Raw genomic sequence first — 15,442 nt, 5'->3', positions numbered from 1 at the left:
CCTTTCATTCTTTCCTTTATAGGTGATCTGGTTCAGAGTGGGTCAGATTAAAAGGATCCTCTGAAATTGGACCCTTTGTGACTACTCAAGGTTTCATTTAAAGAAAGAAAGAATAATCCACAGTCAAAAGATTACCAGTTTTGAGATTTATGCTTTTTCGTTTGTTTAGGAGATTTTGCGTAGCTGTTGACATGACTGCTCTTTGCGCCTGCTTGCACTGTTTGAGTAACTAGTCTGCACCTGGGCTAACCCCGGCTCAGAGGTCCTGCCTGTCCTTTCTCTCATGGCACTACACACCTACAGGCCTTTTTCGTCTCACTCTTCACCCCGCCTATGCATGCTGACCCTGTGTAAACGGCAGGAATTCTCTCATTCCACCGGACTGAGAACACGTTTGCCAGGTGAGCCTTTAAGGTCAACCCCCTCCCCCCCCCCCCCCCCCCCCCCTCCTCCAAACCAGAACCCTGCTAGGACAGGGACAGAGTCAGGGACTCTAAACGGACACCTCAGAGCAAGTCCAAAAGAGCACACAAAAACTGTTTGAAGACAGACTTTAACTTTTAACTTTAATTTTGAAGAATTTACTTGATTTTTGCAGAAGCATATATAGCCTGCCCATGTTACTAATCCCATCTGTGCTATTGACAGTGTAATTTCAATATGGTAGCTATACCACTCATTTGGGATAATGGAAACTTGGTGAGCTCAGTATGGTAAGAATGAGGTCACTTCTAATGTAAGGAGACCTGCGGCATACTGAGACTGTCTGGCTTTTTCAGGCAGAATGCCTCATTGGTGCCTGAGATTTCAGCTCTTTGTGGCCCTGTGAAATATCTCAGCAGTCTAAATTCTGTTTACTGGTGATATACTGGGTAAGGTCTGTCTGTGGAGTCCGTCGATGATTCATCCACTTTGACAAGTTTTATTGAGACATTTTTATAAAAACTTTAGGGAGAGTGGACTGCAGCTATAACTTACGTTCTCTCCCTCAACCTAGTGCAAAATCCCTCTGTCTGCCTCTCACGTGGAGTGCTGTCGTTTGAAGGTGTAAGGAGATGCCTGTGCAATATGTAATCAGATCTGGATGTGCTGTTTAAGTGGGTTGTACTTCATGTTGAGTTTCCTTTCTATTAACTCCCGAGGATACTCCCTTTCTCTAAGGCTTCACGAGACTCAACTAATGGATTCCAGTTGTCTGACACAGCATGGCTCGGCTCCTTTACTTTTCTATAAAGAAGACCCCAATCCAAGAAGATACGATGTCTGAGATGGCCGAGAAGGAGCTTTAAGTCTTGAGCTATTAAACTTTTGACCTCTTCGACAAAAAAAAAAAGAATCAAACCAACTGAGAAACATTTTTTTTCCTGAAGTGTTTATTGTCATTTGACATTGCAAAATATCAGGTCGGAGTATAAACAGCACTTTGGGTAGAAACTATAGTACAACGTTTATAGAAAAGTTTCACTAATAATTAAAAAAAAAAGGACATACAAAAAAAACAAAATAACAAAGGCATCCTCTTGTCAGTGTGCAAATAAGTTTATACAGACAGAAACGCTTCCATATAAGGCTACGCTTCTAGATAAATTATTTAAATAGCATATATCTACACAAATGAAATAACCTCAACATGAAAGAAACAATAATTTATCAAAAAAAATGCACATGAAATACACATAGCACAGCACAGTCAAGACAACATTTCTTTAATTCCTTTATGTTCCTGTTTGGGCTTCTTTCACTACAAAAATATCTTATATACATCATATAAACGATTACAAAGTATTGCGTAAAAAAAAGAAGCCAACTAATTTATACTCTATCACTAAGACAATTGATTCTTGTGTATTGCTGGCCTCAATACAAAAGAGAATTCATGAGGTAATATTTGTACATAAAGGGTTTCTTTTGATTTTCCCTTGTCAGAAATGTACACACAAGCTCAGGCATACCAGTCATACACACTGCAGAAGCTGAATATTTAGAGTTACTGTAAATAATGCCTATAGTTCCACTTTTTTAAAACTGTTTCGCCGTCAAATATAATGCCATATCTTACCATAAAGGGATACATGTAATAGATTGCTAACAACATTTTAAGCTGGCGAGATAATGAGATGCCCAACAATTAAAGCCTCTATGATGAGTACGTAAATACAGAGAGCCATACTAACATAGGTTTACTCATGGCAGGAAATAGACTGGCCCATGCTCTTTACGTCCCATGAAGCTGTCTGTAATGATTGGAGATATTTACATAATATTTGCTAAGAATTACTATTTCAAAGCAGTATTCAGTGTTACCGCTTTTGGCCCCTGTGCTGTCCTGAATTTGTGCTCTCCTCGTTTCCTTTAGTGCTCTTTTCCTGAGAAGACAAATGTTCTGGGCCAGCCCTAAGCCTTGGCTAAGAACAGGACCTTGTGTGTTCAGGTCTACACTTAAGTAGAGTGAGCAGTCCATTAAAAGAAACCAAATTTTTTTTAAATTGACATGGTTGGCTTCATAACTATGCTTGTTGGGTGGCACATGCACATACACACAAACTCATTCACTCTCTTTGATAGTAACAGTCAGTCCATACTGTCCATGGTCCCTCAACAGTTCCTTCAAAGGGTATAATTACCCTGCCTATAAAAGTTCTCCCATACCTTCTTCATACTCACACCAGTATCTTTGAGTCCACAGCAGATGTATATTAATGCTCAAAAATAGGAATAGAAAAAAAACATGGAACTCTCTTTCCCTTGGTCCCTCATCCATAGAGGAATCCCAACAACAGTTCAGGTGTGCAAAGCAATACAATAAGGCCCCTTTCAATGCATTTTAGAAAGACAATGTGAGAGGGCCACATTCTTCTGAGCAGAGCTGCACTCACTATTTGAATTTGTTGCAGCGGTGCAGAATCATCATTTGGCTCTCATTTGGCTAAAAGTCCAGAGGTCAGCTCTCCTGCTCATCATTCCTCCAATGTGCATTTTTCAAAAGAAAAAGTTAAAAAGATATTGATCCAGTTCCTTTATTAAATACTCATAGTGACAGGCAGATTCTGTCTGGAAGTCTGCGGTCCAATTATGTATCTGAAAGATATAAGAAAGACGTTTTACAAATAAAGTATTAACATTAATAAACCAACATTCTTTGAATTGTCAAACCAACACAATTGTTCTTACCTCTGCATTCATATTTGAGGTCTGAGAAGTAAACCATCTCTTGAGAAAAGACGTACAAGCCAAGTCGTCCGCCTGCATAAGTTTTGTCAAAGATGTTTCCAGAATCGGCCATGATTCTCTTGCCCTCATACATGACCACTCTATAAGAGAAAATGTCATCACATCAGCTTGTTTCAACGAAACTTGAACGAGCAGATAAGAAATTAAATAAAAGGGAACACTTGATTGGTTTTAAGCTCACCTAATCAGTCCAGTCTTAGGTCTGTGGGTTAGATGCCATCTGTAGGCAGTAAAGTCCTTCCAGCCAATGTTCTTAGGGTCATGCCACAGAGTGCGCACCTGAAAAGGATCAAATGTGAGGGTTAGAATGAAAACAAACTAAAAATTAAAGTGTTTCTTGAATCCTGAGTTAATGACTCTTCTCTCACCTGTCCTGCTGTGTCTCCGGTGTGCCACAAGGCATTTCTCAGGTGCTCACCAGGCCCAGTTGTGGAGTTGACCACTTTGATTGACAGGCCAGAGTAGCCCTGAGCTCTTGTAGGTGTGTGAGACCAGTAGGTTTGTGTGATTTGTTTCCACATGACTGTGTAGAAGCGTGAGCTGGACTGGTAGCCAAACACAAATCCAGCGTAATCGTCATCTCTGTCCGTGTTGATGAAGAATGTCCCACTGAAATCGACGGCACTGAACTCATCATAACCTGAATTAAGACAGAGTTGGTTTAGAATCGGTTTTCATGTCTACTTGCAGTGTACTTGCAGTGAGCATCTCGTGATTGCAATACATACCAACAGCAATGCCAGGATCACAGTTGACAGTCTGCACCAACTCCTTGCCCTGATGCCTGACCACCCAGTTGGGGTCAATTTGGGAGGTGCCCTTGGGGTCCAGAGGAACCATTTGGAATCTGCGGAAGTCTGTTTCACTGATGGCAAAGTTCTCCGGGCACACATCATAGATGTCAAGAACGTTGTCTTGGTCAAAATCGTCTTTGCACACATCGCCACGGCCATCACCTGAGAGGAAATTATAAATGTGGAAATGAAGGGCAAAGGCAAACCAACAAGAAAATCCAAATAACTGAGGCCATGTCTGTTTTGTCAAATGACCACACATGACACAACATTGTAAGACTTACCATCAGAGTCCACTTGATCTGGGTTAAAGGCCAGTCTGCAGTTGTCTTTGTCATCAGGAATGCCGTCGTTGTCATCATCATGGTCACAGGCGTCACCCTTGCCGTCTTTGTCATGGTCTGCCTGGTTGGCGTTGGGGATATAAGGGCAATTGTCCAAGTTGTTTTGGTGACCGTCCTCGTCAATGTCCTGGTTGTTGTCGCACGTGTCTCCAATGCGATCTGAGTCTGAGTCAACCTGTAGAAAAACCATTGTATTATGAGACTTTCCAAAGACAGGCTCTTATGCTGTTATACTGCTCAGCACTTTAAATTAGTCTCCTTGTTTTTTACCAGCCCCAACATAAGAGGTGCTACTCAGGATGGGATTATTTTTGCAGGGCCTCTTTTTCAGGCTTGCAAGCATTGTTCTATGAGACAAGTTTCTTTCACCTTCAGAAAAATGACTAATTCATTTAGGTTTCAAAGGAGGAGTAAAGACGGAATATTCGATGTTTTATCTTATTTTTCTTGGAACTGATGCTTCGGGTTAGGATTAGTTATTTTGACAGGTGAAATAAAATCTAATATTACCTGATCAGGGTTGTGCTCCAGAGGGCAGTTGTCACAATGGTCGCCCACACCATCCCTGTCAGTGTCCCTCTGGTCCACATTGTAAACATATGGGCAATTGTCGTTTTCATTCAGAATGCCTGTTGGACAAAATATTGTTTTCTTAGATATCAGTGCTTTGCAAGTGATTTTTAAGGTTAAAGAAAGGCATTAAAAAAAACCTGTAAAGAGTTATGAGAAAAGACTCACCATCCCCATCAATGTCAACAGCACAGGCATCTCCCTCTCCATTGTTGTCTGTGTCAGTTTGGTCGGTGTTCGCCTCAAACACGCAGTTATCACAGCTGTCGCCAACATCATCCCTGTCTGTGTCGTACTGGGCAGGGTTGTACACTCTTGGGCAGTTGTCCTAAGATTTCAGAATCATAAGCAAGGTTACATTTCTGAAATGGGCTATTACTCAAAGAAGTGATATTTATAGGAACAAAGCTTTGCTGTGAAAGGCTTTTTTTCCCCCTCCAGCTTTTGCTGGAATGTAATATTCCACTGGAAGCAAGCTGGTAATTTTTACCACAGCATTTTTCTTTCCCAACTTTCCAAATCCACACTAAAAATAATGGGCAACAGGCCACGTTGTCTTCAATTCTGCCTTATTTTGGAATCAAACTGGAGTATTCCTATGCTACTTGCTTTCCACTTTGACTCACTGGAGGACACACACAAACAGGGGGGAATTGACATTCCTAGTGCCCAAAGGAAGGATGGCTGCTCCTGATTGCTATGTCTGGTCTTTGGTGAAGCACAGTTTGGGACTAAAATAAACTGCTGTGATGACTCACCCTATCATCGGGGATCCCATCATTGTCATCATCATTGTCACATTCGTCACCCAGGCCATCTTTGTCATGGTCTTCCTGGCCAGAGTTGGGAAGGGTTGGGCAGTTATCCTATGAGGGGACAAAAGAGTGGTTTAGCAGACAATCATTGCAATAATATAGTCCAGATGGATAATAATGGCCTTTGGTAACTATCCATGTGGGGTCTGGCTACCTTTTTGCAGTGGTAGGTGGCGTTTTCCACACACAGCAGGTTAGTGTTTGGCCAACCGTCAAGATCACTGTCCTCTCCGCAAATACGGCCATTCCCAGCATAACCTGGCTTGCACTCACAGCGGAACATGGACTCAGAGTAGACACCCAAGTAGATACAGTTTGCATTCTTATGGCAGTCGTGGCTACCATCCTGGCAAGGGTTACGGGGTTTGCAGACCTAGAGAAAATTACAGAGAATTAAAAAGACTGCAAGCGGTAAGCCTACAAGCCTCAAGCAAAGCATGTAAGAAGAGACTCAAACCTGTTTTTTAGCAGTTGCTTGTTCCACTCCTCTGCCGAACGGCTGAGGACCAGAGAATCTCGCAGGGCAGGGCAGACAATTGTAGCCAGGCTCTGTGTTCTCACAACGATGGATTCCATTATGTGTATGGCAAGCATCAGGGACCTCTGTGCACTCATCAATATCTTTGCAAGTGATGCCATTTCCGGTGTATCCAGGTGGACACCTGCCACATCTGAAAGAGCCATCAGGGAAGCTGGTGCATCTTGTGCCAAGGAAGCATGGGCTGGAGAGACAACCATCTATAGAGAAAAAAATAAGTATTTTAAAAAGGATATTCTGTCATTGAAAATACCTTATTTTTCGAATATTTTTTCAAATATATTTACTCACCAATAGGGCAATCCTGCTTGTTGCACACTTGCGACAGAGTCGCATCACCAACACAATCTTTTCCTCCATATTTGGGAACAGGGTCTGAACAGACACGTGTGCGGGTCTGTATTCCTCCTCCACAGGTAACAGTGCAGCTGTCCCAGGGTGACCAGGGTCCCCAACCTCCATTGACTAAAATCAGAAAAACAAAATTTAGTATCCTTAATTGATCTTATACCTTGTTAGTAAAATGTTCATTATATTTTGCTGAAATTAACTCACTAGGACAAGGTGACTTTTGGCAGATTTCAGTTTGACGTCCTTCTCCTTGGCAGTCCATACCACCCATTTGGGGTGTTGGAGAGTTGCAGAGGCGTATCCGGGTGATGACCCCCTCACCGCAGGTCACAGAGCATGAAGACCATGGAGACCAGTGGCTCCAACCACCATCCTGTTTGACTGTGAGCAACACATGCACAATTAATTTATGAATCTCACAATAATTTTCACAATGGCTCTATAAAAAATTCTGAGTGACTTACAGCGTTTGTCACATTCCTGGGGGTAGCAGTCACGGGTCTGGACAGAGGTACCCTCACAGTTGCTGTTGATGCGGTCACAAGAACGTCCACGCTGCTGGATGCCACGACCACATGTCACAGAACAAGGGGTCCATTCAGACCAAGGGGACCAGCCATCCTCTGCAAAATCACTTGCTGTTGGGGGGAAGAATTAGGGATCATTAAAAAAAAAAAACTATGAAAAAAGAAATAAAGAAAATGGTGCAGGATGTTATTAGAGACGCTTACGTGTTCCACAGCGAGGGCAGCATTCTCCGTCAGGCACGGTGGCATTAGCACACGGGATCAGAGGGCAGGAGATCTTGCGACACACGGTAGCAGAGTTCTGGAGAAAGGAACAGTCAAATTAGTACAAGAATAATGAGCAAGCTGACTGGTTGACTGGCTACTGGTAATGTTCCAAGCCTAATTGCTATATTTCCCAATGGAGAGAACTTTATCAGGGACATTACCCTCCTGCTGAAATAGAAAAATAAAACATCTCTTGCTACCACCTAACTACACACAACATGTGTGCAACCTCCACTTGATGTTGCTTTTAAGAAAGGACCCCATGCTGGGTTTTACATGGTTAAGAAGAAGTGTCGATGGCTTTAAGGGTGTTGCAGCCATCAACGCTATTATCACTTTATTCAGCAGGAATACAGGAAACACCTTGACATCTTCCCTGAGCTTATTTCTGCCTTAGGTCAAGGGTGACGTTCATGAAGGCGTCATACTTACTTGACAGGTGCACTCAGTGCAACCGTCCACGGTCCACTCATCTTGGTCCTTGTGCACTATGCCGTTGTGAATGCAGATGCCGCTGTAGATATTCATTTGATTTTTCAGCAGAGTACTGTCCTCAGACTGGGGGAGAGAGGGAAGAAAGATGCTCAAGATGGAAAAGTTTCTTTCTGCCAAAGTTCCAATACAAATGAATCACTGACTGACACCATGATTAAGACATTGCTTGCAAAGCACTGCAAATGGGACCGACAGCCAAACATATTTGTGATTCACATGGCACTCATTAAGGCCAGGGATTGCCATTACAGTGACTACACTGAGAATGTGGAAGCAGAGGGAAAGCTGGAGAGAACAGACATGAGTGGGTGAATGATGACATGTAGCACACCCTGATGGCCCTTGGAGCTTACCACTTTGCGCAGCTCATTGGACAGCTGCTTAACAACCACACCAAGTCCCTTGAGCTCTTTAAACATGCCGGCGAGGTCCTCACAAGAGAAGCCGCAGACAGTCTGCAGATCTGAACGGAGGAGAGAAGTGTCAAATAAATTAGTTAACCTCCTAAGATTTATAACTCAGCAGTAGCAGGGAGTCGAGACCTGTGTCTTTAGGGAGCAGAGTCTCACCTTTGGTTTTGTGGCCGGTGTAATCAGTCCTAATGGCAGGGCTGGAGCCATTGACTGGGTTGTCCAGGGTCATGACATCAGTTAAGGCAGCTGCAGGGGGGAGAAGAAAAATCAATTTCTATTCACTGATAATTAAAAGTATTTTCTTGAAGATTAAATTCCCACACAGATGTTTACACAGATAAAGCTCTTGATTTACTATATTTTTCAGACATACCTCCACTCTGGCATCCCTTATTTCTCAATATGGCATCAAGGGTTGTCCCAAATACAAAACGCACATTTTGAAGAACCCCCTACAGGACATACAAAATAGTTTTATAGTTTTTTATGATAATAGCTTTATAATTTTCATAATAATAATACAGTGTTTTACAAAACTGCGTTACAATATATATGTTTTTTTAAAACTTACCATGAATTTGTCCTTTGTTGCTCCCTTTCCAATCCTGAGCCTACCAATGTCAGCCACCTCCTGAGACAGCACTCTTTGGATTGGCACATCAAGCTCTGACACATTGATCTCCTCACAACCGACATAAAGCTGCACTCGGTCATCCTGAACGAACAACGTGATGTTCTTCCAGTGTCCTGAGGCTAATTCTGCATCCTCAATGGACATGAGCTGCTGTTGGTTCGAGGTGGAGAAGAAGACATCCAGAGTGTTCGCCTTCCCGTTGGAAATTATCTCGAAAATGGGTCCAGATCCGTCTTTTTTCTCGATCGTTAAAAGGCTGCCCCTGGTTTTCTTGAACTGCTTCAGGTTGACGAGGAGGAGAAAGCCCCTCTCACTCTGAATGGAGTCAAGGAGGTCCCTGAGGGAGCTGTCGGGGACCGGGGGAATCAGGTCTGCGTTCAGTACTTTGTATGCAGGGCTGTAAGGATCTGCGCCTTTGACCAAACTCACTCCATGATGTTTCTTGTTTACCCGGGCCAGATCAAATAAGTCATACACACTGTTATCATCCCGGCTCTCTGCGGTCACAGGAAAGAAAGGAGAAACCATGTTAAGTCATTTTTCTACCATAATGACAATGTGCGTAAAAACGCACACAAACTGGCAATCTCCAACAGTTACAAGTATATTGGACTATAAGAGCGTGCAGATAATCAAGAGTAAGGCAGTACTGTAGATAATTTAGTGTATTTTTTCTGTCTCGTCTAAATAGTTCATAAATATATAAAGAAGACAGTCACCAGACATTTTCTATTCTCACCTGCCAATCTCGCGCTCTCACAGCTCCAAAGCATCAACAGCAAAAAGATGCCACACAGCATCATCTTCAATCTCAAGTGATCCCTATTAGAACGGGAGAATATGAAAACACGTCGTTAGGGAGCACTTAAAAGCTATATTTTGTCATTAATATTATTTTTTTAAAAATGTACAAACCTTTAAAAATAAAATTCTCTCCGTTAATGTTTTTTTTTTTTTATTAAAAAAAGCAGAAAAAGTCCCTTCTCCGAGTATTTGTCCCGTTTCTTTTCCTCTAGTTTTTGCAGTGGCTTGGAGGTTTGGAGTATAAAATTGCAAAGCCTCTTCAAGTCCCTGTCCGGGATTTATTCCGGTGATTTAAAATTTTCTTCTGACTTATCCTACCGATACTACAGCTATTTAAACAGTTCCAAGACATTCCAGAGCTCCGGCATGGACCAATGGGATTGCAGCAGGAGAGAGGGACGGCCTTGTTGTCTTACCTCACAGCCAGTCAGAGGAATATCCGCGACGCACACACTGGGGAGGAAAATGCATTCCTGAGCTGAATTTCCATCACCGGATAAATATTTCATACATGCTCCCGTGCCAAGACGTGGTCGTTTCCGGTCTAATAAAAGTGTAATCGTTAGGCAAATAGTCTTAATTTAATAAAGCAGTCATTCCCCAAAATATATATATTTATTTTTTATATGGTCTGACATTATCAGGCCTATTAATTCAGTCGACTGGTGATATAAAACTAGTTATGAGTGGATATAAAAGTCATACAAAACTTATGAAGTTATATTCCATACTTGGCGCCAATATATATTTCAGTTCATATTTATAACAAAGAGCAGGTTATTGGATGGTTTGTGGACTACTGCTCGTTTTGCTTTTCCTTGTCTGACCACGAGGGGACTCACTGAGTAATAAATGAAAGTTTTATGTTCAGAGTGATTGAAAGGTGGGATTGAAGGATCCTTTTAATTTGGATTTCCTGATAACGTCTAAGTAGAAATAGATGAAGTCTACCTTAGGCATGGTTTTGAGAGTTAAAATATAGACCTTGTGAGAAAAAGGGAGCATGCTTAATTGTAAATCTTATCTCTGAATCTACAACCATGATAATTCTTAAAAATAAAACATGAACAAAGTGCAGTTATGTTTCCAATGATTTGGAAAGGTTTTGGAAGGTTTTTAAATGTTGCCATATTTATAGATAATGAAGGAGAGATGTCACAGTGAGGACCAGTTGGAGGATCTGTGTCTTGCTCAAGGGCAGCTCTGGAGTGCTCAGGGAAGTAAGTGGCACCTCTCCAGCAACCAGTCCTAAATGTTCGATACCATGCCTTGAAATAGTGGCCCCCCCATTCCTGAGCAAAGTCCCCGAGGTCAGACTGCTGCCATGAAAGTAGTAAAATAGCCTTAGAAAAAAATTGCACCTGCAACATTGTTAATTTTTGATGCCTCACATTTTATTTGTTTTGATAGGTTTAAGTGGAACAGAATTTGACTTCTTTAGAAACTGTCCACTGCTCCTAAACCTAAAGGTTTGCCCTCTATGATGGGTGACATGAAACTCCAGAGCAGTTGTCATGGTAAATTGGGTATTAAAAATAAAAAAGTGATGATGCATAAAATTGTACAAACTTTTTGGCATATGTTAGTTAAGTATTGGCTAATTTACCTCTACCAGTTTAGACAAATTGCATTTCTTAGTTTCGCAATTTTTTTTAATCATGCTCTGCCGACTTGCGAATATAGTAAAGTTCGGCGAAAAGAGAGCGTGTGACAGATAAAATGGTTCTGGGAAAAGCTAGGGCACAAAGTGACCCCTTTGCATGCAGTGTGTGATGACTAAGTCTCAAAAAAATCTTTAACCCTTTGGCTTTTGCTGTATACATCAAAGGAAGAAAAAGGTACCCAGATGTTGTGACTCAGAAGAACATATATATCAAATCTATATTTTTTACAGTTTCTCTATTTTAAAGAACACTTTGACACATAGGATTTACAACCTGTAGTATTCATCTTGGTGAAACATCAGCCTACAGTGAGACAGTAATGAACCTTCACATGTCCTGCTCAATCTTTCATTCAACTGGAAAATGGCTCCAAGAATGTGAAATGGGACCGAGGTGGGATAAGATTCTCTGGTTTCATGGAAAACATTTTGGAGATATCATAGGCAGGTGTGACTAGGCACATCAATGTGGGTGTGACCATGAGCTCACAGCGTGGGAGGTGCGACTGACAGGACTGTGTTGGAGGTGGAGAAACATGCCAAGCTTTGATGAATAGCCACTAAAGTAAGCCAAAACTACAACGGAAACAGCCTTTTAGATAGTGAGTGTTTACTCCCAGTGGGTCCCTAGAGATGTCTTTCCAACGGGGGCGCTTACAACCTTCAGAGGGTGGGAAAGTTAATTTGTTTTACCATTCAAGAATTGTACTGCTCTTTGTCCCTCTGATTACATACAACACAAAAAAATAAACTCATAAAAAATAGCCTGATTATTTTCCTGTATGAAACACCTATGTCCCAAAACATAACTGATTGGACTTATATAACACTTTTCTAGAAACTCAAAGATGTTGTCTTTGTAATAATTTGTGTGACAGTTAAAGATAAGTTTCTTTTAAGCAGCTCTGTTTTATAGCTTTTTATGTTATAAACAACGAAGGGTAGAACCCATATCTAGTTCACAAAGTCATTTAATTTTAAGCTTAAGATACCCAGTATCATTAAAGTCTGTTCAGAGATGTGTGTTTATTAAATTACTGGCAAATACATATAAAGCAAGTCACTGTTGTTTATTACCTGCTATTGTAATCATGCAAGTATGAGTAAATTAAAAAAATAAAGATGAGGCCTAGCTGTGTTGACTGATAAAACAGCACCACCTGCTGAAAAAAGGCTTGTCCATAACTTTATAGATCTAATAACAAGTTGGGAAAGTTAGTTAAGAAGGGTGATACTGCTCATAAATATCACAAAGATTACAAAGATACAGCCAACGGCTGGATAGTTCAATTTAGCTCACCTCAAAGACAGGAAAAAGCTGGTGAACTTTGGTTAGATCAAGGGGAGCCGTTTCACCCTGTTTCACTCATTGTGCTATGCTAAAGCTGAGATTACTGGGTAATTATAAAGCAACAGCCAGCAGTCCTTGGTTTAGCTTAATTGATGAATGAAATGAAGTCAATGCAAAAAAAGAGCAGCTCAAGGTTGAAGGAGGCCTGTTATGTTGGTGTGATGGCGTTGAAAGTAAGCAATCATAAATGGACTAGTTTCATTCAAGGTCAAAGATCAATGTGTCAAAAGTAAAGTTGATTCAAATGAGCTCGCAAAAATGATCATTTGAGAGTGGTAATTTGTGCAAGGGTGAAATAGTATAATACACTTATAATCGTGACTTATCATGTTCATGAGTGATATGACTTAAATATAACACTATATTTCCTATATGGCGTCGTTCATCTCTGGGCTCCATAACAGTTCTTCAGAAACCAATGGGTGATGTCTCTGATGGGCCCACTGCCCAACAGAAATGTAGTTTTGCTTATGTAATGATTGTGTAATTTGAATTTTTTTTTTTTTTTTTTTTTGAATCTCAGACATGTGCGCTTTATTGGGTTGTCGTGTACACCAACATGTACAACCATGTTTTATACTATGATTTGTTACAGCTTACAACATAATATACCGTGTAAAGCTTATCTAATATGGGGAAAAGGAAGCTCCAGCTTTTAGCAAAACTCAGCAGAAACATTTTCTTTTTTCCTAAGGCGTAAAACTGTTTTTGTGCTTTTAGAAGAAATGAAGAGATCATACTTAAGCCACATTTCTCTGTTGTCAATCAATACTTAATAGACTTATCTGTATATATCACGAGCTAGCAACAGATAGGCCTATGCAGTAAAAACAAACACTGAAAAATCCAAAAGGAACGTTCCAGGCAGTCAGGATATCATTAAATAACAAACTCTATGGCAACATTGACAATTTCAAAAACAACATTGAGAGCTACACTTTGTTGTTGGTGTGATGACTAATTGTATGCGTCTGAGCAGGCACGTGAAAGGATCAGATAATAACATTAAAAAGTACAACTGCCCTGTATTTAGTGTGGTAATTACAGCCTTGGGCTTAGGCTGGTTAAAAAAGCTACATGAAAGACAATGGGGAGGTATTATCCTTAAAAAAACATTCTTTGTGGCTCGAAGAGGACTGCTTGACAGTCTCAGGTATGCAGGTGAAAACGTGTCTATGCCACCTGTGCATGTGTCAGATGGAAGAGAGCCAATGATTTACTGATTAAGTACTTAAGAAATTATTAACACCAAGCTTTATTACAAATTGTGGTTGAAGTTGTAGCTAATTTTGAATAGCTACTGAGCATATTGTACAATTGTGGTGTGCATTATCTTAGTGATGAGAGCAAATCACAGATATTCTGCTGAACTGAGGTTACATGGAGGATAGTGAAGACTTTAAACAATAAATGAGACAGACTTTGTAGGCTATAAGAAATTTGACTATATTCACTCTTCTTTAAGTTTCATGTTTATAAAAGCATAGAAACTGCACCATGGTCTGACAGCTGAGGTTGGGCAGTTAATGATTGATCATAGGTACATATGACGCAGTGTTATTGTACAGACACGTTTAGACTTTCTCCTTATCATTCTTATCGTATTAAGTCATCAAGCATTTCAAGTCCAGACCACCTTTAACCTGGAAAGGTTCCATTGCATTGTCCCCTGCAGCTGTAGTTTTGACTGAGAAGAGGTTTTTTATAAGAAGGTGTGTATGAAAAACTAGCGTGCATTAAAAAAATTTTTTTTGGCAAGCAGGCCCTGCTTTAGCCCATCATTCTTATCCGACATAAAACATGCCCCCGAGGAGAAAGCTTGTGTAAGAACTGTTTCTGGAGAAAAGAAATGACAAGATGTTGGGAATAAAAAAAAGTGAGTAAGAGGTCTTTTTGGCTACTACAGGCAAACACAGAACAACATGAGTCACTGATAAAACATTAAAACGTGGACACTAGCAAGGGTATCATTGATCATCTTTTATTTTTGTCACAAGCATTACTTCACTTGTGTTTAAAGCACAGACAGTGATTCTTGTATTTTCAGTTTTTATTGAACTCTGTATTGACTATTTCAGTATGCCGAATAGTAACTGCCCAGTTATAATCACAAATGCGATTAAAGTTTTTCCATGAAAACTTTAGCATCAAAAGATAACCTTTGGGAAAGGAGCTGAAGTCCATGTGCTGCCAAACGAAACATTTTTTTTGTTATCCTTTCAGCTGTTTGGTCTCTAGCAAATGCCAGAAAACTAAAATGGCTTGGACCCTTTGGCTGTTGTAAATCATGAATCATAATCTGTGCTTGGCCATGGTGAGACACAAGTGGGAAATATGGATATTACTGGTGGCTATTTGAGCTGGCCTAGTTTGGCAAAATTGATGACCTGTGGAACAGCATGGAAAGAACCACATGTGGCAAAGTATTATCTTTAAAAATAATCTCTGTCAATTGTCTTCCATCATTTTCCACTTATTTAATGCAGCATTGATTAAAAATGGTAAATGTCTCAACCAGTGGTTTTCAACTAGTGGTTTGCGACACAAAGAGGATCTTGAAGCCATTTTCATTGGTTCGTGAATGTTTGCCTGGGGAAAAAAAAAACTGTCGAAAAAAACATGATTCGCTTTTTAACCATGTTTGT

At 40.6% G+C, this 15,442-nt stretch overlaps 1 protein-coding gene across 2 annotated transcripts; it reads right to left on the bottom strand.

The window, feature by feature from the left end:
- Positions 1 to 1,520: 1,520 nt before the first annotated feature.
- Positions 1,521 to 10,160, bottom strand: thbs1a (thrombospondin 1a). Of its 2 annotated transcripts, none has more exons than XM_079369070.1 (22): positions 9,895 to 10,160; positions 9,719 to 9,801; positions 8,917 to 9,476; positions 8,719 to 8,797; positions 8,502 to 8,591; positions 8,286 to 8,395; positions 7,870 to 7,995; positions 7,375 to 7,471; positions 7,108 to 7,281; positions 6,848 to 7,024; positions 6,584 to 6,757; positions 6,212 to 6,492; positions 5,909 to 6,127; positions 5,698 to 5,805; positions 5,108 to 5,267; positions 4,880 to 4,998; positions 4,310 to 4,544; positions 3,960 to 4,187; positions 3,600 to 3,871; positions 3,413 to 3,510; positions 3,172 to 3,311; positions 1,521 to 3,078 (listed from the first exon to the last, which is right to left on the bottom strand). In XM_079369070.1, the coding sequence occupies exons 2-22, from the start codon at positions 9,780 to 9,782 to the stop codon at positions 3,071 to 3,073; spliced, it is 3,519 nt and encodes a 1,172-aa protein (XP_079225196.1). In that variant the 5' UTR covers positions 9,783 to 9,801; positions 9,895 to 10,160; the 3' UTR covers positions 1,521 to 3,070. The 2 variants fall into 2 exon arrangements, with proteins under 2 accessions (XP_079225196.1, XP_079225197.1); XM_079369071.1 differs by having other exon boundaries at positions 9,719 to 9,811; positions 9,896 to 10,160.
- Between the last annotated feature and the right edge of the window lie 5,282 nt (positions 10,161 to 15,442).

This window comes from Symphodus melops, assembly GCF_947650265.1.
Source record: "Symphodus melops genome assembly, chromosome: 19".
NCBI lineage: Eukaryota > Metazoa > Chordata > Actinopteri > Labriformes > Labridae > Symphodus > Symphodus melops.
The sequence above is the reverse complement of the archived record's forward strand: the minus strand, read 5'-3'. Positions and strand labels throughout refer to the sequence as shown.